This window comes from Callorhinus ursinus, unplaced genomic scaffold, assembly GCF_003265705.2.
Source record: "Callorhinus ursinus isolate GAN/ISIS: 27379988/994484 unplaced genomic scaffold, GSC_fseal_2.0 scaffold18, whole genome shotgun sequence".
NCBI lineage: Eukaryota > Metazoa > Chordata > Mammalia > Carnivora > Otariidae > Callorhinus > Callorhinus ursinus.
This window is the reverse complement of record NW_027397080.1, coordinates 24,393,607-24,415,527: the sequence shown is the minus strand read 5'-3', so window position 1 is coordinate 24,415,527 and position 21,921 is coordinate 24,393,607. Positions and strand designations below refer to the sequence as shown.

The 21,921-nt window shown below is 58.6% G+C and overlaps 1 protein-coding gene across 1 annotated transcript in view; it reads left to right on the top strand.

Moving 5' to 3' along the window:
• Positions 1-21,921, top strand: part of ARHGEF10L (Rho guanine nucleotide exchange factor 10 like) — a 106,689-nt gene that overhangs the window by 37,721 nt on the left and 47,047 nt on the right. The window contains 10 exon segments of the mRNA XM_073903280.1: positions 14-193; positions 1,218-1,334; positions 2,759-2,851; positions 3,651-3,824; positions 7,769-7,914; positions 10,207-10,221; positions 10,467-10,648; positions 13,515-13,630; positions 14,201-14,328; positions 15,387-15,487. Coding sequence (XP_073759381.1) covers positions 14-193; positions 1,218-1,334; positions 2,759-2,851; positions 3,651-3,824; positions 7,769-7,914; positions 10,207-10,221; positions 10,467-10,648; positions 13,515-13,630; positions 14,201-14,328; positions 15,387-15,487 — 1,252 coding nt within the window.

Here is a 21,921-nt window from a genome sequence, read left to right as displayed (position 1 = left end):
CCCGGCCCTGCAGGATTACCGCAACCCCCTGATGGAGATGGAGCCCAAGGTGCTGAGCGCCCGCAAGTGCCAGGCGGTGTTCTTCCGCGTGAAGGAGATCCTACACTGCCACTCCATGTTCCAGATAGCCCTGTCCTCCCGCGTGGCTGAGTGGGATGCGACCGAGAAGATCGGGGACCTCTTTGTGGCTTCAGTACGTACCCCCAGACTCTCAGGTACAAACTGCCGCACTCACCTGGATGCCATCCTGGCTGGCTTTCTGCCGTCCCCTGGTCACCTGTCCAAGCAGGCAGGGTCCGGGGGTTGCAGGGCCCAGGTCCGCCTGGCCCCAGCCAGGGTGGCCACGACACCTTCAAGTAGGTCCTTGGAGGTGTCTGCGGCTGTGGTACCGGTGAAGCCCGCACGCTGTCCTGGCCCTGCCTGGTGGCAGCACCTTCAGGAGGCCGGACACCGTGGGCGGTCACCGGACGGTCTGTGGCTTCCTGCCGAGTGCTCCTGGGGTGCCCACCATCCACGCTGCTCGCACAGACCGTGGCCTTGGCCCCCAGAGGACACCGCGGGGCATCGGGCGGGCACACTGGACCGCACTCCAGGCGGCCTGGCCAGTCCCAGCTCAGTTTTGTCACCTCGGGCAGCTCCAGGGCTCTGTCTGGTCTCGAGTCCCCAGCTGAGGGGGGCTCTTGGTTTCTCAAAGTGAAGTCCGTGAGCCCCAGAGCGATTCATGGGGCGGTGGGGGTTCAAGTCGGTGGAACGCCACTTTGATCTGTTGTAGGTAATTGTGTTCTCCTAAAAGAAAAAAAAAATATTGTTTTGAAAATCCCGGCACTCAACAGATCTGATGCCCTGGGCCGTGTGGACAGGAGTGCCGTCCTCGTGGCTGGAGGGCCAGGGCATGCTATTTCCTGGGGGTGGTGAGGAAGGGCACGGAGAGGGTGGCATCAGGCCTGCCCCCACCCCCGTCCCTTCTCCTCCCTTCACCTTCCAGGGCTGCTCAGCTTGGGGGGGGGGGGGCGGCAGGAGAATCCCTGGTCTCTTGGCACCACCTCTTCCTCCCTGGGACCGCGGGCATCTCTCCAGCTCTCGGAGCCTGGTTTCTTCCCCTCAGTGGGGTGACAGGTTTCCTGACCTCAAGGTTGGTTGTGACCGTCCGTCCGGGTAGCCAGTACCGAGGGTGGTGGTGCTAGCCACCCTCCCTCCCCACCCCGGGTCCGTTCCAGTTCTCCAAGTCCATGGTGCTGGACGTGTACAGCGACTACGTGAACAACTTCACCAACGCCATGTCCATCATCAAGAAGGCCTGTCTCACCAAGCCCGCCTTCCTCGAGTTCCTCAAGGTGGGCCAGTGGGGGTCCAGGGCCCCTTTCAGTGGGTTTCTCAGGAGGGAGAGGGCACTGGGGCCCAGCTTTGGGGGTCCCATCATCGCTGTGGCCCGGATGCCTCCCCTCTTTCCTTTGGGACATCGCCAGTGCCATGGGAAGAAAATTGGCCCCTCTTGCCCCCCAGGGGGAGAGTGATAATGAGTTAGAGGGTCTGTAAGCTGGAGCTCGGCCAGGTGGAAGGGGAGGCCGGTGACCTCTCTCGGATGGGGGGGGGTGACAATGGGTGGGTCTGTGGTGGGTGACTGTGTTCCTCTGTCCGGCTTGGCTTGGGTGGGTCTTCAGGTATGGCTCAGGTTGTCACCGGGCTGATCCCTTTTCCTCATTTGGGAAGGGGTGAGGAAAATTCCTCAGAGGGCTATCTTGGGGACCACGTGGGAGAATAGAGGTAAAGGGAGCAAGGTATCCGGTAGCCGTGGGCAGCTTCCCCTGAGTTCCTGGGCTGTGCGGTCAGGTGAGTCCGACACAGACCTCGCCCTCAGGAAGCGTGCTGCCTAGCGGAGGGTGTGGGTGGGCTGGGTGGGGGAGGAGCCGGTGCCCCAGCCGAGGAAGCCCCTGCCCCAGTCCAAGAAGGTCAGGGGGCTTTGTCAGTGGAGTGTCATCTGTTGTAACAGGTGGAGACAGAGAACAGGGTGTTCCAGATACAGGGGTGGTGGGGCAAAGGTTAGAGGCAGGAGGGTGGGGATGGGCAAGTCTGCTTGGATCCTGGGAGCACTGGGGGCCTCTCTGGGAGTTCTAGGGGACAAGGCCCGGAGCCGGCTGAATTCAGTTTGGACGGTCCTGGATCTCAAGGCCCAGGCGGCTGGGCCCTCATATTTCAGGCAGTGGGAGCCACTGAGGAGTTTTGGGCCTGGGAGGATGGCAGTGGAGGCCAGGGAGGAAGCTGAGGCAGCAGGCTGGGGGGCAGGTCGTGCGGGCCGGAATCAAGGTGACAGGCGTGTGGATGGAGTGCTGGAGACGGATGAAAGAGGACAGTATGACCCCCGTGCCTGCCCCTCAGCCTGGCCCGGGCCCGGCTGCCTTAGTTCATGTGGAGGGGGTGGTTGCCAAGGCTTCTCCTCTGGTCTCCTGAGGAAACTGCTCAGTCCCCCCGTTATGCTGTTAGTCCGGAGGCCTTAGCCCGACTGCCCTAGTCTGCCCAGGCTGGGGGGCTGTGCGGGGGACCCCGTGGCAGCAAAGGGTCCTGGCTGCGGAACCAGGGACACCCGGGGCTCTCCTCTCAGGCCTGAGGCTAAGCAGAGTCCTGGGCCCTGGCGGGGGGTGGGGGGAGGGGAGGAGAGCCCAGGACTGGCGGCCTCTGCCCCCTGGGGGCCCCCGGCCCCCCGGAGGACGGGGGGGGGGGGGGGGGGGCTTGGTGAATGATTCCACCTGCTCTCCAACAGCGACGGCAGGTGTGCAGCCCGGACCGTGTCACGCTCTACGGGCTGATGGTGAAGCCCATCCAGAGGTTCCCACAGTTCATCCTTCTGCTTCAGGTACCGTGTGGGGTCCTGACGGCTGCGGACCTGCAGGGTGTGGCCCGGGCTGGCGAGCCCCCTGGGGTGGGGGCTTCCTGTCCATCATCCACAACCATCCGTCTGCTGTGGACGATGAGCAGGACCTTGACCCCGCAGTGCCCTCCTTCTCTACTCCTGGAGTGGACCTGATCGTGTCGGACAGCTTCTTGTGCACCTCCCTGGCGTGGAAGGCTGGGTGACTGGTGGTGGCAGGAGCCCAGGTTGCAGGAAGGGAGCGAGGGCGTGTGGACTCCCAGGCCCTTGGGGGTCCTGGCAGCGGGGCGACATTCGGGAAATGAGCTGACTTTGGCCACCTCAGGCTTCTAGAGGGAGTGTTTGTCCCCTCACAGGGCTCCCCCCAAGAGCTTGGGACTCCTCCCCTGATTGCCGAGAGCCCTTAGTCAGGGTGAGCCTCCGCCCCCTCCCCCCCCCCCCCCCCCGCTGCTGAGCTGGGTAGGGGGGCTGCCAGCCTGGGGACCCCCGTGGCACTTTCCTCTCTGTCCTCAGAGCTGCTGGCCACAGGAGGGGGCTTTCATCTCAGCAAACTGCTGATCAGTGAATTAGAGATTGATCCACATATTTATTTTATATTTTCATTCATTAGCTATTTCTTGAGGCCTTGCTATATGTCAGGTACCATCTGTCTTGGCCAAAAGCGGGGCACCTTCAGCCCCTGTCTCTGCAGGAGGTGGGAGGGTGAGGCTTTGATCCCAGGCCAGGGGAGGGAGGGTCCACTGGGGCGGGGTTCTCAGCCCTGGCTCTCTCGGGGTCCTGGCAGGACATGCTGAAGAACACACCCAGGGGCCACCCGGACAGGCTCTCCCTGCAGCTCGCCCTCACGGAGCTTGAGACGCTGGCTGAGAAGCTCAATGAGCAGAAGCGGCTGGCCGACCAGGTGGCCGAGATCCAGCAGCTGACCAAGAGCGTCAGCGACCGTAGCAGCCTCAACAAGGTGAGTGCCAGGTCCCCCCCACCTGCGGGCCTTTACCTGCCCTGGGGCCTTTAACACCTGTTGCTCTGCCTTCTCCCCTCGGCCGCCCACTAGGTGGCAGTGTTCTCTGAGGGAGGGGATCCTTGATTCTGAGCACACGGACCTTCCCTTGGGGATTCGAGTCTATACTGCACCCCTGCATTCATTACTATCCATGTTATTTTAGGATAAAAGCTGATTTTGTCCATCAGTGTCATTGCCAGGAAAGACACCAGAGATGACAGTCTAGCATCATGCTTATACAAGGAAGCTCTGGGGTCAGAATCCGAGTTTGAATCCAGATTTTGCCCGTGGTGCTCACTGTGTGGCCTCAGGGGAATTACCCGGCCTCGCTGAGCCTCACTCGCTCCCTCCGAGACGCGGAGAACTCGCGGTGCCCGCGCCCAAGGCTGCTGCAAGGCGAACAGAGGAGTCCTTAATATAAGGTGGTTGTCACCATTGCTAGTGTTATTTGTAAAGAAGAAAGAGGGAAAATTCATGCCATGTTTTGGGGTTGTAACTCAGGAACATTCTAGGAAAAAAAAAAATCTTGGAAAACTTTCAAACGAGTCCGTAGAGAACCTTGTTTTCAAAACACGAAGCCGGTACCCAAAAGCGTCATCACCTTGAGTCACCTGTTTGTGCACGCGACATGAGGTGCTGGAAGCTGCTCCCAGACCCGGGGGCCCTGCACCCTGGGCGCCCCCCGCTTTCACCCGCCGGAGGGTGGAGGTTGGTGGGGATGGCTCGGGTGAGGCAACCCTGTCTTAGGGCACAGAGGCAGGGACACTAGGTGTTCTTCGGGGCAGAGACATTGTGTGGGGTCATCACAGGGAGTTGCTCAAATCTTTCGGGGGAAAACTGGGAGCCTCTTGGCTCTGTGGGTTTCAAAAGCAGAAGTAAGGCCAGTGACTAAGGCCAGTGAGATTTTAGCCACATGGGGTGGAACTTTCTTAACCAACTGAGCCACCCAGGCTGCCTAGGGTGGAACTTTCTAATAGTACAGGAAGCTTTGCCCAGAGGACAACAGCCCTTTCCAGGTGGCTGGCACTTTACGGTGTATAATACTAACCTACGCTACCATCTTTGACCTTTGCCACAGGCCTGAGAAGCCTGGACAGGAGAGCCTGCGGGGTTCCGTGCAGTTCTAAGCTTCAGGGGTCCTACACCTTTTTTTTTTTTAAAGATTTTATTTATTTATTTGTCAGAGAGAAAGAGAGAGCACAAGCAGGGGGAGCAGCAGAGGGAGAGGGAGAAGCAGGCTCCCCACTGAGCAGGGAGCCCGATGTGGGACTCGATCCCAGGACCCTGGGATCACGACCTGAGCCGAAGGCAGACGCTCAACCGACTGAGCCACCCAGGCGCCCCCAGGAGTCCTACATCTTAAGACTCTCGCTCCTCAGGTCAAATTCAGGCTGTACGTGTGCTTTTAGTCCCACATGGTATTTTTAAGAAGATGGAATCAGTTGCCCTCAGTTAAAAATGGAAAGCTGCCCATAGAATCCCGACTAGTAGGTCTTCTCGAAGGGCTGGAAGAACTGGCATGCTGGCCTGCCTCCCTGCAGGCCACTGGCCACCTGAGGAGTAGCTGCCCACGCCCCCTCAGTCCCCAGTCCCTCCCTGCCTCCAGGCGGGACTCCCTAACCAGCCCCAGGCCAGCCCTCTATTTTGGAATGTCTCTAGAAAAACACACTTCAGGCCAGCCTGGCACCTGCGCTGGTATCTGATGGTCTCTGCACTTGGGATGTGTCTTCTTCGGTCCCCTCCCTTGGCTCCCTTCTCTGTAACCAGCAGGGTCTCTCTGGCTTCAGCCCGCACACCTGTGCCACAGCCGGTGGAAGAGCTGGCTGGGCAGGAGGAGATCCTCCGTAGCACTGGCTCCGGGCGGACCCACTGTTCTCTTCTGCACTGTCCCCCACGGGGACCTGGGCAGTAAGGAGCCGTGGTCACTGGCTGGAGGCCAGGAAGACCTGGTTTGGTGTTGGGCAAGGAACCGAAAGCTCCGAGCCTCAGTTTCTCCCCCTGTCAGGTGGGGGGCGTTTTTGAGACGTGTGGGACGTAGTTGTGGTGGCGACATGGCTGCACACTGTGCCTATCCCTGGCCAGGGCCCCCCTTGGGCAATCTCGGTCAGTTCTGAGACCAGTCCGGTGATTTTCCTCTTGCTGTCTGTCACCCAGGGAAAAGCAGAATTGAAACTGGGTGTGCCCCAAACGGAACCCTGCCGGCTATTTCAAAATGTGCCTGCTCAGGACCCTCCAGGGAAATGTTTGTGCAATATCCGTTTTTTTTCCCTTTTATCTGCCTATGGGGCAGGGGCATGATTGACAGCGGCCCAGGGGACTTCCAAGTTTTAGGTCATGGCACACGTGGGCGGTCTTCAGTGGGGCCCGCTGTCCTCAGGGCTCCAGTCTTGTTTCCATGAGCTGGTGTCAGCTTGTTGATGGAGCTGGTGGCGTGGGGGAGCCCGGCCTTAGCAGTGACGAGAGGCGCCCTCAGGGACCCTGAGTCGTTTTTGTGTCAGCAGCAGTGGGGCCTCCGCGACCCCTGTCACACGCAGCTGACTGCCCGGTGCTGGGGACAGCGTGTGCGCCTGGCCGCATCCTGTGCCGCTGCCGCTTGGCGAGCCGCTTTACCTCTGGCAGCTTGGCTTCCTCCTCTGGGAATGGGGATGGCCTCAGGGGCTCCGGAGCTGGTTAAATGGGAAGTAGGGTACTTAGTGCCAAGGGCGGTGCCTGGCAGGCAGTGGGCATTGGTACCATTTCAGGCTTTTGGGCAATCCGGGACACATGGTTCTAGGGAGAGTGACAGGGCTGTCTCTCCGGGGAGAGGCTTGGGGTGATCTGCCCTTTCCCAGCAGGGGTGAGGAGGGAGGGGAGGATGACTCTTGTCACTGGAGTCATGGGTTTTGGGAATGAATTTTGCTGAATATTATCCTCCCCTCTGCAAAAAAAAAAAAAAAAAAAAAAAAAAAAAGTCCCTCTTAGTAATAGCTGTTTTCCCGGTAGGTCCCTGAGTAGGATGGTGGTCCCGGTGCTGGCAGGGGCTTCTCAGGCTGGCAGGGTCCAGCCTGAGATTGGCAAATGCCTGCTCGGATGCCTGAGGCCTGAACATCATTGACCAGCAGATCCGTGCAGCCCCCTCATGTGGCAGACTAGCCGGGGCTGTTCAGTTCAGTTCAGGGTGCAGGGCTGGGGCCTCTTCCAGGCCCGAGGTCTCCCCAAGTGAGGCCACACCTCTTCATGGCGAAGACCATCACAGACAGCATGGCCCGTGGGGACAGCAGCACCCCAGCGCACGATGGAGTACCCACATGCAGGGCCAGCTTCTCGGGCATGTGACCGGGGCTGTCGCACAGGGCCCGCGCTCAGGAGGGCCCCGCACTTGGGTTCCTGTTCTGCTGTTACTGTCCTGAAAGCCTTAATACCATTTGAATGAGGGCTGCATGTTCATCTTGCACCGGGTTCTGAAAATTATGTTGCCAGATCTGGTCATGTGTTACTGTGGTAATCTGAGCGGTGGATCCTTGCCCCCCTTGATAGCTGGGGTGTGGGCGGGTGAAGTGACCTGCTGGAGGGTTCTGTAGCTGGTGAGCGGGCAGCCAGGGTGGGAGCACCCGTCTACGACTCTAGCTTGTGTCGCTGGCAGCGGCTACCGCGGGGAGGGGTGGCTGGGGCTGGCGCACCTGAGAAGGGGTGCGGGCTGCGGGACAAGGGGGGCAGCAGAGAACCCAGTGTGCCGTCCTGTGGCCTCCTCCCCAGTGCCTATTGCCACGCCAGGGATGGAGGGCCTGGCCCCACCTCCTCCTCCGCCTCTCCCAGCCCCGGTCCCTGCTGCGCGCGGAGAGGGATTCTGGCTCCTGGGCGCAGTGGTGGTGGCGTGGCCGCCTGTGTGCTGGTGTTGACTCTGCTCTGTCTCCTTCTCGCAGCTCTTGACCTCGGGTCAGCGGCAGCTGCTCCTGTGTGAGACACTGACAGAGACCGTGTACGGTGACCGCGGGCAGCTGATCAAGTCCAAGGAGCGCAGGGTCTTCCTGCTCAATGACATGCTGGTCTGCGCCAACATCAATTTCAAGTAAGTGGGCCCGGGTCGTAGCCCGCTGTAGGGGCGCCGCCCGCCCAACCCTGTCTTGTTGCGCCCTGGTTTCCAGACTGGCCTTTCCGTGATGAGGTCTGGTGTGGCCTCGGCTTGGGTTTCAGACGTTCCGGCTTCCTCTCCCATCCCTCTTGGCCTGCTCTCTCCCTGGTCCCCAGATGGGGAGCATCTGGAAGGGTCATCCGGGCCCAGCCCTGGCCTTTGGGCCAGCAGCTGACCTTCCTGCAGAGTGGTCTGTTCTAGAATTCTGCTGTTGGTAACTGAACAGTTTCCTGGGTTTCAACCACTCTGAGATTCCAGAGAATTTGCTCTGAGCACCATCTCCCCCACAGAACCTGGCCTCCTGGTTCTGAGACTGAGGTGGTAGAAATGCCTGGAGCTGGGCTTCTAGGTTGTACCGGAAAGAATCGGAACTTGGATGGGGTGAGGGCAGTTGTGCCCCACAGGTTGCATCAGGCCTCCAGAAATCTTTTATTTGCCTCACGTAGGGAGTTCGTGCAAAGACTGAGACATTTTTGACTTCTCTTGAAACTTTGAAGGGCCCACATTCTGGGCCCACATTGCCCAGGGCCATTCGGGCCTGGAGCTGGGTCGCATGGCCTCCTTACTAGGGATCGTGCTCTGCTGGGCTTCATGGTCCCCACCTGGCCCCGTTTGCTCACTTGCATCCCCTGCTGGGCCCTGTGGCCGAGGGATGGTGCCCAGATGAACTCCAGCTGTGACCTGTCCAGTTGGGATCTTAGCCACTCGAGTGGAGCAGACTCTGCTCTCAATATTTGACAGCACTTTGAAAAATCATCATGGAAGGGCTCCTGGGTGGCTCAGTCGTTAAGCGTCTGCCTTCGACTCGGGTCATGGTCCCAGGGTCCTGGGATCGAGCCCTGCATCGGGCTCCCTGCTCCACGGGGAGCCTGCTTCTCCCTCTCCCACTCCCTCCGCTTGTGTTCCCTCTCTCGCTGTGTCTCTGTGTGTTAAAAAATAAATAAATAAAAAGATCTTATTTATTTATTTATTTATTTATTTGCGAGAACGAGAATGAGAGAGAGAGAGAGAGAGCACATGAGAGGGGGGAGAGTCAGAGGGAGAAGCAGACTCCCTGTGCAACAGGGAGCCCGATGCGGGACTCGATCCTGGCACTCCAGGATCACGACCTGAGCCGAAGGCAGTCGCCAAACCAACTGAGCCCCACCCAGGCGCCCTTAAATAAAAAATCTTTAAAAAAAAAATCATCACAGAAGCACCAATATGATGATGATAACTGAGATCCAAAGGGACATAGCCTCTGCCCCTCAGCTGGAGAACCTGTACAGGTTGTGGGGGCGCCTGTGGGGCCTGATGTAGGCTCCGCACCCAGAGTCGGCTGGTGCAGGCATGGCCATGGAGTGGATTTGGGGATAGTCTCCATCGCTGTGGCTCCTGCAGCCTGGGACAGGAGCATGCAGGGCTGTCCGGCGACTCCCAGGCTCTCTCACCCTCCACCCATCCACCCATCCATCCATCCATCCATCCACCCATCCATCCATCCATCCATCTATCCATCCATCCATCCATCCACCCATCCATCCATCCATCCATCCATCCATCCACCCACCGACCCACCCACCCTTCCATCCACCCACCCACCCATCCATCCATCCACCCATCCACCCACCCACCCATCCATCCATCCACCCACCCACCCACCCTTCCAACCATCCATCCATCCATCTATCCATCCATCCATCCACCCATCAAAGACTTATTGGGCCCTTACTTCATGTCAGTTCACAGGTCTGGAGGAGACCCAGCACTGATAGGGGACTCTGGCAAGGAAGCTTGTGTCCCAGATCAGTGTGGTGGTGCTTAAGGCTATCTCGTTCCCTCCCTCCCTCACTGACTGCAGCACTGTGATTTTTAAGGCACCATATCTGATGAACACCTGCTCTGCCCCCTGCTGCTCAGGGCCTAGCTTGGTGTGAGCTGTGATGGGGATGTTAGTGGCCCACTTTGGGGGGAGGGGGTTGGGGGATCAGCTTAGGTGATTCGACGCGAGTCACGTGACCTGTCTGACTGTTGGTGTTCTCGTCTGGAATAATACAAGCTTCCTAGCAGGGCAATTGTGGGAATCGCAGGTGATTGGAGGCCAGCGGCCTGTCTGGGGAGAAGGCCCTCCTATGGTCCCTGATGCCCACACCTGGCCCAGCCCCGTGGCTGGCCCCCACTGGTCTCAGCCCCCTAAAAATCACTCAATAACAGGAATGACCTTCCTTTCCGTTTTGTCTTTTTCCTCAGGCCTGCCAACCACAGGTAGGGGTTTGGGGGCTCGGGGCCTTGGGGCATGTGATTCTGGATCTGGGCTGGGGCCTGGGCACCCCAGGGCTTCTGCCTCATTGATGGCTCTCTGCTCTGCCTAGCTTGGTTTTGGCCCGAGGTCTGGTGCTTGTGTTGCGAGGGGCCTGGCTGAGCTGGTGGGCTGAGGAGCGTGCTCTGGGCTGGCCCTGGGCCTGGGCTGCTGCGGGCTCTCCAGGGCTTCCTCCTATCTGTCCTGGCAGGGGCCAGCTGGAGATCAGCAGCCTGGTGCCCCTCGGGCCCAAGTACGTGGTGAAGTGGAACACGGCGCTGCCCCAGGTGCAGGTGGTGGAGGTGGGCCAGGAGGGCGGCCCCTACGACAAGGACACCGTGCTCGTCCAGCACGCTGGCGCCAAGAGGGCTTCTGCCGTGGGCCAGGCCCAGAGTGAGTACCCGCCCTGCTGCTGCCGGAGGGGCACCTGCCCAGGCCTGTGGCCCTTGTCTGGGAACCCCAGACCAATGGGCCACCTGGCCAAGAGGCTGTGGCTGGTTTGCAGCCCCACACTACACACAGACACACACCCAGAGCCCCAGCTGCTCATGCACGTTCCAGAGTCACACCTCCATCCCGTGCATGGGACACTGTCCCTGCCCCTCCTACCCCTACACCCTCGTGCACCTGTGTGCCTACACGAGCGTGCACGCACAATACCTTTGAGTTCCAAAGCGGGACTTCAGTCCCTGCTTGACCATCGCCTGCCTCCTACGGGACCTCAGTAGATGGCCCTCCTCTCTGGGCTTCAGTTTCCCTCTCTGTGCAGTGAGGGGCCCAAGTCATACTCCGCTAGGCTCCTCGACCCTCAGGGACCAGGCTCAGGGCTGTGTGGCTCCGACTTTTTGGGCACGAGAGGAATGAGAACGCGGAGGGAGTGGCGCCGGGCAGCCTCTCAGCCGTGCACCTCCGTCCGTCTCCGTGGGGGCCGCCACCGTCAGACCTGGTCTGGTGCAGGAGCTTCCTGGCTGCGGGCCTTCCCTGTGCCTTTGCCCCCTTCCTGTCCATCCTCCACCCAAATGCAGGTCAGGTCTGTGTGTGTGTCACTCTCCACCCTGAACCCACCCGTGGCTTCTCCTTGCTCTCAGGGTAAAGTCCCAGGTCCCCGCTGGCACCCATGCACCACTGCTGGGGGCGCCCAACCGCCCCGCCCTCCCCAGGCTGGCCACACCGGCCTCTCGGTTCCTAGGGGCAGAGCCCCCTCCTGCCCCAGGGCCTTCTCCCAGCCTCCACCCTTCTGCAGACTCTTCTGCTGTCCTGCTTACTCATCTTAGCTCAGATCACACCTCTGCAGAGGAGCCTTTCCTGATTCCTTTGGACTGGGCCAGCCACCCCCATCCCCCATCCTGGGCTCTCAAGGCTCAGTTCTATGGTCACCTTCCCTGGTGAGGGTTCGGCAGCAGCCCTCCTTCAGGGCCTGGTTTGCAGGGGATGTTAACAGCTGTTTGTTGAATGAAGGGAGGGTGCTGAGCTGCAGGGCTGGCAGGAAGGAGCTGGGCCAGAGGTCCCTTCCACGGGCTCTGGCTTCCATGCCCACCTGCCCACCGGCCTGGCTCTGTCCAGGGCCTGACCTGGAAGGGTGCCTCCCTGGGTCTCGGGCAATTCTGGCAACTGAGAGGGTGGTGGCACCATGCCCTGTCGCCCTCGGAGGGCGGGGCTGGCCGGCTGTGCCCACTCCCAAGTCCTGGGCCCCTTCCCCTGGGTCTGTGAGCAGGAAGGGCTATTTCGCGGTTTCCAGAAGCCCCCAGCGAAGGGCCCCCATTTGTCTTCCCCAGAGGCACCTTCGGCCCTAGCTTGACTCCACCTTACTGCTCCCAACCACCCTGGGGCCCCTCCTTCACTGCCACGTTTCTCAAACGAGAGTACTACGTGGCCTGACTCCCTTCAAGGGGAAAAGAAAGCATTCTTGTTGAACCCTAGTGGCCTTGAATGATTTTTTATCATGTTGTTATTTGAATATGTGTAAATATAAGATTAGGTATGAAAAAGTCGTGATGCTTATATTCTTTGAACAACCATAAAACCAAAACAAAATCACAAGTGGGATAAAAAAGAAGCTACAAAACAATAAAATTCAAATTAACAGCATTCATTTAATGTGATGGATGATGTTGTTTTGCTGGAACCCAGTTGCTCACGATGTGGCTGTGGGCCTCTTCTGGGGCAGGTTCTTTTGAGATCTCTGCACCCCTCCCTTAGGGTGCCCTATGGTGACCCATGTTGCCCACCAGCTTACCCACTGGGCTCACCACAGAGTCTGTCTTTGCTCTTTTGGTGTGAGTGCATCACTTCCCTGCCAGGCCTCCCCTTGCTCCCTGCTCATTACCTGGTGACAGTTGAGGTACTCCTGCTCATTACCAGAGCCCAGGGAAGCCCTGACACCACGCAGCAAAACATGGCCTGAAAGTCATCCTATCCAGGTGACTCAGGATGTACATCTGTTTTCCAGATAGTCTTCTAAATGAAAACCCCAAATAAGCCCTCCCCTAGAGTTCCCTAAGACCCCAGCTTGAGAGAACTTGGCCTAGAGAATACAGCCCAAATTCCCTAGCATGGCATTCAAGGACTTTCCCTCCTGGCCTGGGGCTCCTTCCTGCTCTGTCTCTTGCTGCTTGTCTCCCATGCCCCCAGTGCTACATTTGTATCATCCCCAGAGATCCGGGCACCCTCACTGTGCCCTTGCCCTGGTTATTTTTCTCCCTAGTGCCTTTCATCTGTTGTGGTTATTAATTGACTGCTGCCCCTGTCCCCCGTCATGCAGGTCATAAGCTCCATAAGAACAGCGATCCTTTCTGTCTCGTTTACAGCTCTCTCTCCAACACCTGGAATAGAACCTGGCACACAGTAGGTCCTCAGTACATCTGAACACCTTGCTGTTTGTGGGCTTCCTCAAGCCACAGTGCTTTCCATATGCTGTTCTCCTTTATGGCAGCATGCCCACCACACGCCTGGCCCTGTGAAGGTTCCTCAGTTCTTGCAGGCACAGTTGGTTCTTAGTCTTCTGACCTCCTGTGACCCTTTGAGAGTGGCCTGGACCCCAGATGCTAGACTACCTGTGACTGGATCTGTGCCTCCTCCCCACACCCCGCACCCCCAGACTGGGAACTCCACCAGGGCAAGAGCCTGGTAATGTCTCTTCTGTGTCTGTAGTGCCATATCTCCAGGGCGACAGGTCTTCTTTTATGCAGTAAATGGATGCTTGGGTCCTTATTAGCCCCTCCTCCACCCTGAAGTTGAGTTGGGTCTCTTCTCTACCCAGATAAGGTGTATTTCGGCCCCCCGCGCCTCTTCCAGGAGCTGCAGGACCTGCAGAAAGATCTGGCTGTGGTCGAGCAGATAACCTTCCTCATCAGCACACTGCACGGCACCTACCAGGTACCCAGCCCTGGCCTGGCTTTGTTGGGCTCTGGGCTCCTCCCTCGGGCAATGCCTAGATCAGCAGGCGGAGTGGGAGAGGGCTCCTGTCTTAGTCCAGTCCCCAGGCATGCTCCTGGCTTCTGAATCCCACAGGCAGGAGGAGCAGCTAAAACTCCCCACTGCTACCTAGATGTCTGGTATGCGGCCTCTGGTTCGGGGGTGAAGCTCTGATTTGGGTTAAGTGGGGTCTGGCTGTGTGGTGATTGTTTTGTTCTCTGCATACTGACCAGTCAGTCTCACAGCCCCTTCCTGGACCCCCAAAGCTGGAGAGGAAGCTGGCTGGGAGGTTGTGTCCCTCTCACAGGAGGGGTACCAGCTGGGGTCTGAACGAGGGTTGGGAAGCCTGCTGTGGGCCTGCAGCCCAGGGAGCCGGCCGCCTGCTGTGGCTGAGCCAGGGGTCCCTGTCGAGCTCCCGGACCTCCCCAGCTCCTCTCCCCCCCGGGGTCCCCCTGGATGCTCGAGGATCCTGTGTGGCTCTGGGGGAACCAGCAGGCCGGATGGAGATCTCACTGGCCTCCTCAACCCTAGAATCTGAACATGACTGTGGCTCAAGACTGGTGCCTGGCCCTGCAGAGGCTAATGCGGGTGAAGGAGGAGGAAATCCACTCGGCCAACAAGTGTCGTCTCAGGCTCCTGCTTCCTGGAAAACCGGACAAGTGAGAGCGGCCACCGCTGATGGGTGGTGGGGGGACACGGAGAGAGGGCACCTGGAGCGGACCCATTCATCAGTGTGGTTATGGGCGTGGGTGTATACACACCGCGGGCCCTGCCCAGCACAGCATTTGGCATGGAGGGGGTGCTCATTATCCAATGAATGAATGAATGAATGAATGAATGAATGAGTGAGTGACCGGTTCATACTTGGCTTAAGCCTGTCCTCTGTTAGGAGACTCAGGACCCAGACGCTCTGCTGTTGGTTGGTTCCATTTGTGCTGTGACCTTTTCCCTCACTCCAGACGATGCAGAGCCCTGGGAACAGGCCCTGGGTCTCCTCATGGACGCAGCCTCCCTGCAGCATGGCCCCTGCCCCCAAATGCCCACCCTGGCACTTGTGCTCTATCGTAGACCCTCAGCTGATGTGCCATTCCTCTGCTGAGGGGGCCTCACGCAGCCCCTTCCCGCCCCTGCACCCCTTTCTTCCTTGGGAGAGTTAGTAACACTGGCCCTGCCCACCCCCTGGGATGCCCCCCCCCCGCCCGGTGGAGAACAGACCCCAGAGGACCCTGAGGGGCCCTGCTGCTTCAAGGTGAGAGGACAGTAGTGTGACAACAGTGACCTCTAGCTGTCCAAGCTTGTCACAAGCTCATTCATTCATGTGTCCATTCTGCAAGCATTTGCTGAGCACCTGCACTGTGCCAGGTGCTGGGAGCAGGCCCGCGGGAGCCTGTTCCTCCCTGCAGAGGCTCCCAGTCGGATGTGTACGTGTGTCTGACTGGGGAGCCCTGGCCTGTCGAGTCGCTAGGCACCAAGCCCAGGGGCCAGGGGCTGGGCTGGGGAGCGTGGCCTGGTGGCTTTAGGGAGGGACCTCCATTCTGGGGCCACAGTGGGTGGAGGGACTCTTCCCCCAGGGGATGGAGGCTTTGGGGGGGCCACCAGGCTTTCTGGCCCCGCTCTGATGCTCCGAGCTGAGCTGGCACCATGGCTGGTGCCCGTGGTTGAGGGAAGAACCAGGCGCTTGTTCTGGGCACTCACACTCCTCGCCCTCTCACCGCAGGTCCGGCCGCCCCATCAGCTTCATGGTGGTCTTCATCACTCCCAACCCCCTGAGCAAGATCTCCTGGGTCAACAGGTTGCACTTGGCCAAGATCGGACTCCGTGAGTAAAGCCCTGGGGAGAGTGCCTCAGGGGACGGGTGCGGAGCAGGGAGGCTTGGGGTGTGCATGTGTGGATGCGCGGGGGCAGGGGGCTTCTGAGTTGGAGGTAGGCGGTGCCGTGGAGGAACACGGGAGCCAGGGTTCTGAGTCCTGAGGCTCTGCCTAGTAACCCTGGACAAGTCCCTGCCCTTGTCTGAGCCTCAGTTTCCCCGTCTGTAAAGTGATGGCAGTTGATGATAAGTGGTTATCAGGGCCCTGGGGGAGGGTGGTTAGGGCGTGGCTGCTGAGGGGCTTTCTTTCAGTGGGGTGGAAGTATTCTAAACGTAGGTAGTGCTGAGTATGCTCGAAACCTTGATGCAGGTTAGAGTAAACTGATTCTCAACCAGGGCCTCTTTTTTTTGTCCCATGCACCCCGTAATGATCATATAAATAGACGATGTTTACAGAGCGCGTCCTACATGGCAGACGTTTTTCTAAGCATTTTACACACGTCTTTTTCTTTTCACACTGATGATAATTCTGAGAGGTAGGTTCTGTTGTCAACCACCTTTTACAGTGGAGGGCTCCGAGGCCCAGAGAGGTGCAGTAACTTGCCTGAGCTCACACAGCAGGAAGGGGCAGAGCTGGTGCTCAGCCCCTGGGCAGTCAGCCCCAGAGCCCACTCTGGACCCACTGTCCCTCTGCTTCCCCACATTGGGAGAGTTTCTGTCTGCAAACCACATTCGTTAAGTTGTAATGACTTTATTTGTACTTGCCCATCAGAGCTACTATTTTCTGTGATGTACTGGAATTCCCATTTGCTGCTTCTGGCCAATAGCAGGGACATTTTTCGTTTGATTATTGGTTTTAGTGTGATCTTATAGGTTTTGAGACATTTCTGGAAAGAAGCCAGGACCTTTGACACTGGCTTTCATCAATTAAAAAAATAATTATGGAACGAGTTACTGATTTTGGGCATGGGGAAAAGAGCAATGACAAAAACCGAAAGATCCCTGCTCTCCGGGAAGCTATGATTTATGGGGGGCAGATAGACATTACATGAGGAACCAATCAACAGGGAGAGGTGGTGCCATTTAGGGGATAGTGATGGGTGACGTGACTGTCACCGAGCCTGGGGGTCAGGACTGCTGTCAGGGAGGGCCTTTGGGAAGTGACATCTGAAGCTGACAGAGATCTGGGCAAAGCAGTATAGGCTTCGGAAGAGCAAGTGCAAAGGTCCTGTGGTGGCCAGAGCTGATGAATCGTGGGAAGAGAAGTAGGCAGGGGGAAGGTCGGGCAGCTTTTCCAGAAAGCCAGGGCGAGATGTATGGAACTTATTCTGAGCGTGATGGGCAACTGCTCCTTGTGGCAGTGAGAGCTAGGCAGCATCCTGATCTGGTTTCCACTTGAGTGGATGGCTCTGCCCACTGTGCCGAGAGGGCATGGGGAGGCAGGAGGAAATGGGGAGGAGGTGGTGGCTTTGGGGGAGCCAGAGTCAGAGGCCTTGATCTGGTGTGCTGACGTGGCACAAGTCTCCGCTGGATGTTTCCAGGTGACCAGGAGAGCTGCAGAGGGAGGAGAGAGGATTTTAAGCCGAGACAGCCCCAGCCTTGGCAGCCGACCGCGGGAATTCTAGCCCCAGGGAAGGCTGACGTGGCTCTGGGCCGGCCCGTGGAGCAGTCCAGTCTTGGGCACGCCTGAGCCGATTGTACACCTGCTCTAAAGGCAGGTCAGTCTCCGGTTGGAGGCCCGGCTGCTCTGCCGAGTGGGGCTTGACACCGGAGGGAGAGGGGCCGACTGAGCCTCTCCTCTCTCTCGGCTGCTGGTGTTGTGCTCAGCTGATTTGTTGTCTCCACGTGGCTTCGCTGCAGCAAAAGTTTTTTTTTTTTTTTTTAAGATTTATTTATTTATTTGACAGAGAGACACAGTGAGAGAGGGAACACAAGCATGGGGAGTGGGGGAGGGAGAAGCAGGCTTCCCGCAGAACAGGGAGCCTGATGAGGGGCTTGATCCCAGGACCGGGGGATCACAACCTGACGCTTAATGACTGAGCCACCCAGGCGCCCTGCAGCAAAAGTTTTTAATGGAAGGAGGGTCATTGGAAATCTTATTTGAATGCCTGGGTTCCCCTGGGGCTTGAGTAATTTGTTCCTTTTATTTTGCCAGGTTTTTTTTTTTTTTTTTTTAATCTGCAGTGTTTGATCGGGTGGAGCCGGGAATAATATGAGCCAGTTAGTAATAGAATATGTTAAAAACATTTATTTACAAAGGATGTGATTCCTGTCTTTCTTTCTTTCCTTTTTTTTTTTTTTTTATTTCTCTTTTCCTGACTACCACGTACGGAGATCATAATCCACTAAACACTGACGAAAGAGAGGGCTGGACTGGGGGGTGCCTGGGATCCGGAATGGGGGGGTCAGTTCTGCCGCTAGGGAGGAAAGGGCAGGGTGCCCTGGGGAATCTGGGGACCCGTTCACATCCCAGTGGGGCCCCTACTGTGCCGTGTGGTCTGGGGAAAGGCTTCTGGGAGGTGAGTCGGACAAGAGCTCCAATGGTCCTCTCCCCTCGTACATTTTGGGATCTTAGGGCCTCGTGAAATGGATCCTGGCTGTCTGGGGTCAGTTCCCGGCTCTGTCCCTTCCCAGCTCTGTGATCTCAGGCAAATGATTTAGCCTTTAGGTGCCTTTCTCTATCGGAAAGTGGGAATAATGCCAGGGCCCCCATCACGGGGCTCTTGTGAACATACGGGGAGACAGTGTGGAAGGCTCCTGGGATGGCCAGTGCCTGGGTTGTGGGAAAAGCTCCTAGGACAAGGGGGTGCCTGCATCTCACTGGTGGGGAAATGACTGGTCTAAGGTCACACGTGATTCAGTGCAGAACAGGGCCGGGCCGGGCCACCCTCCCACCCCTCTGCCAGTCTCCTATTCATAAAGGCTCCAGGGAAGGGTTGCAGATGGAAAGCCCCAGAGAAGGAAGAGGCATGACTGTGGGCTTCCAGCACTCCCTGCCTGTGTCCCTTCACCTGAAGCTCTTCAAGTGCTGCGTTCGTGGCTCTTATAGCTCCTGGCTCCCCGGAGCCGCTCCCACTGCACCCCTCCTTATTCCTACCTTCCCAAGGACCTGGGCCGGGCAGGCTGTGGGCTGGTCCCAAGCTCACAGGGACACATCCTCACAGGGTGCGCCCCGGGGGGCCCTCCCTTGCTGCCTCGGACTTGGCTAGTTGTCCAGCCCTCAGTCCTCATAGTGACCCCCGAGCTCCCTCTGACGACGATCCAGTGATGGATCCTGAGCGTGGTCCTGAGTGCGCCCCAGCTGTCCTTTCCACTGACTCTCAACCAGTGCAGATGGGGGCGCTAGGACCTGCCCAGGCCGTCAGGCTGCAGCAGTGGGTCTGCCCTTGGGAGCGGTTTTACCTCAGCTGGGTGACCCCGGCCATTCGCCAGGCTTCCCTGGGCACCGGTGTCTCTCTCTCTCTCTCTCTCTCTCTCTCTGTGAGCCGGTGTTTGGAAAAGGAGGGTGCCCATGTCCCGCCAGCCCCCATGTCTGTGGCCGTGGCCAGTGGCATCTCTGTGGCGCTGGAGGTGTAAGAGGGCCTTTGAGGGCAGCCTCGGATTTGGAACGTAGAGAAGGCTGGTCCGGGCTGCCACCCCGGAGTGTTGCTCTTAACGGTGGCAGGAAAAGTGCAGCACTGGGACTGAGCACAGGAGGACTTCGGGAGGCAGGTTGGGATCGAGGAGCAGGGCAGGGCCAGCGTCTCAGCCCGGTGCAGGTGGGGTGGCCGCCCTCAAGCCTGCAGTTAGGCAGACTCCTCACCTCCAGGACATTGATCTCACTATTTCTTGAGGGCCTGGCATATACTAGGCATTCAGTCTTTTTTTCCCTCTAGCGCTCACAGTGACCCTTGAATGGTTGGAATAATTTCCCCCATTTTCTGGAGGAGGCAGCAGACTCAGAGAGGTTCGGTTTCTGGCTCTGTGTCACACAGTGAGGGAGCCGGAGGCTGAGTTGGGATCAGCTGGGGCCCAGCTGCCACAGTCAGCCTCCTGCCACGGGCGGGGTGGCTCTGGGGGTGCGGAGGTGGGAGGGGAGCAGGAGGGGCCATGGCCTCCAGCCCTGGAGCCTCCCCCACCACCCCACGGGGTGCTCCTGTGTTCAGTGGGTGCTGGCAAACAGAGCTGGGCGCTAAATAAGCCCCCACTTAGTGTCAATTGGAAATCTCGGCTCTGCCGATGGTGCCAGTTCTTAATGTCACTTATCCCAAGCGGGCTTTCAATTTTCAACTGCAACAGCCTTCTAATTTGGTCTCAGCCGCCCTGGTTTTGTGACAGGAACAATGGCAGTGGCAGATGGGGAGCTACAACTCCATTTTCCTTTAACGTTCCCCGATCGCCGGCAGGGAAGGCACCATCTGGAAGGAGAAGGTCAGATCATTAAAAAATATATATCGTAATAAATTGCCAGGACTTGATGGGCTGTGGGTGTGGAGGGAAGGAGAGGAAAGGAGCTCGGGCAGCGTGGTAATGGAGGGGGCTTTATGTTCACGGGCTGAGCTCCGGGAAGGAGGTGGCGCCCCGGGGGGGTGGGCAGTTGCGTTTGAGCCGTCTTTTGGGCTCTCAGTGGTCGGGGCCTGATCATAAGCTCCTTGAAAGCAGGGCAGACTCAAGTCCCACCCATCTTTATTCGCCGTCCAGGGGCTTGTCCAAGAGGCAGTGCAGCGCTGTGATGTCTGCACCTGCCCAGGGGAAGGGTGCTGCCCCACAGGGTGGCCTGTCTGGGCTGTCACCCCGTGCTCGGTCCGTTCTCTGCCTCCTGGGCCCGGCCTTGGATGTCCCCCAGCCTCCGGTTCTCTGGGTAGGAGGGGGATGCCAACACCCACCCCTCCTGGTGGCCCTGAGGATGAAATGAGGCCTCATGGGGGACAGAGCTTTATAAACTGTGAGGTGTGGTGCACGTGGGCATTCTGTGTGATGGTGCTTGTCCTGTGCCATAGCTGTCCTTTCTGCGATGGCCTTGCCTCCTTGGTGAGCTGTCCTTTCCTGTGATGCTGCCTCCAGCACCTGGTGGGGTGGAGGGCCCGGCGCTGGGGGGTGAGCTCACCGTGCGGCCGCTGGACTGCTGGTGGGGTGGGTGCCCTGGGCACGTGGGCCGGAGCTTCTACTGAAGCAGGTTGTTCACGTCGTAACGCCTGACATTTTTCGGATGTCTTTCACTTCTCAGAGAGCATCCTCCCGTGCCACCTCATCCCAGCTCCTCGTGCCACGACCGGCACTGGGATGCCGCCTTTCTCTGGTGGCAGTGGTGTTGTTAAAAGCCACGTTGTTGAGGTATGATTGACATTCCTCATAGAGAACACAGGCGAGGTTGGGGAGCCTGTGGGCACACACACACACAGACCAACATGCACACGCACAGGCACACGCACAGGCACACTCGTGCACACACAGGAAGAAAGAGGCAAGCCAGTAAAGGAGCCGGAAATTGTGTTCAGGGCCATGATAGACCAACAGGGGCTGAGACAGAAAGCGATGGAGGGGTGGGGGTGGGTGGTGGTCAGTCGAGGCCGCTCCCAGAAGGTGGACAAATAACCTAAGCCTCGGGGAGGAGAGGAGCCAGCCCCGGGGGTGGGGAGGACAACCCTCCAAGCGGAGCGAACGTCCCGGGCTCGTTCGTGTAAGTGGCTGAGGAAAGCCTCGCTCAGTGGAGCCTGGGACCGAGCGCTGAGGTTGGGAGGGAAGGATCATCCTCACTGTCCTGGAAAAGTCTGGATTTGATTCCACGTGGATGGGACCTGATGGTTGTGGGAACGGCGACATCCAGTGGAAGTGTAGCAGGATGGCTCTGATTGTTGTGGGGGGCAGTGGTTAGCGCAGGAAGCCGGTCTGGAGGCCCCTTGTGACTGGTGAGCCCCCTCGGACAGAGCTGACCCTTGCTCGGCTGGGCCAGCTTGGGCCCGAGTCCCTGCTTCCTCCTGGCCACTGAGTGGCCACGTGAGGGGTGGGAAGGCTGTCGTCACACCTCTCCTGTGGAAGACGTCTCCTCCCATCCCTGAAGCTCCAGGTACCCTTGAGCTTGATGTCATTGTGTTGAGTGACCCTTCTTGCCCAGGGCGCCCTGTGCCATCCTCTGGCTCTCCCCCTCCAGGGCAACAACCTCCTGGTTGTCCAGAGTCGGTCATGCCCCTCAGTGGGGGTGGGGGGCGTGGGGGCTGGTTGCCAGGAGACGGCACTGGGGTCCAGCAGACCCAGGTCCTCATCTGGACCCTGCCACCAGCCGTGCACATGAACTAGTCAATTAAATCATCCTCGAGTGTCGGTCTCATTGTCCATAAAGGGAAAATCGTGGTTCTCACTGAGCTTGGTTACTGTGAAAACGAGAACCCGGGACACCTGTAGCACCTGACCTGTGCCTGTGCGTGGACACACAGTAGGTGTCTTCACCATGCCCTGCCCTGGCTGT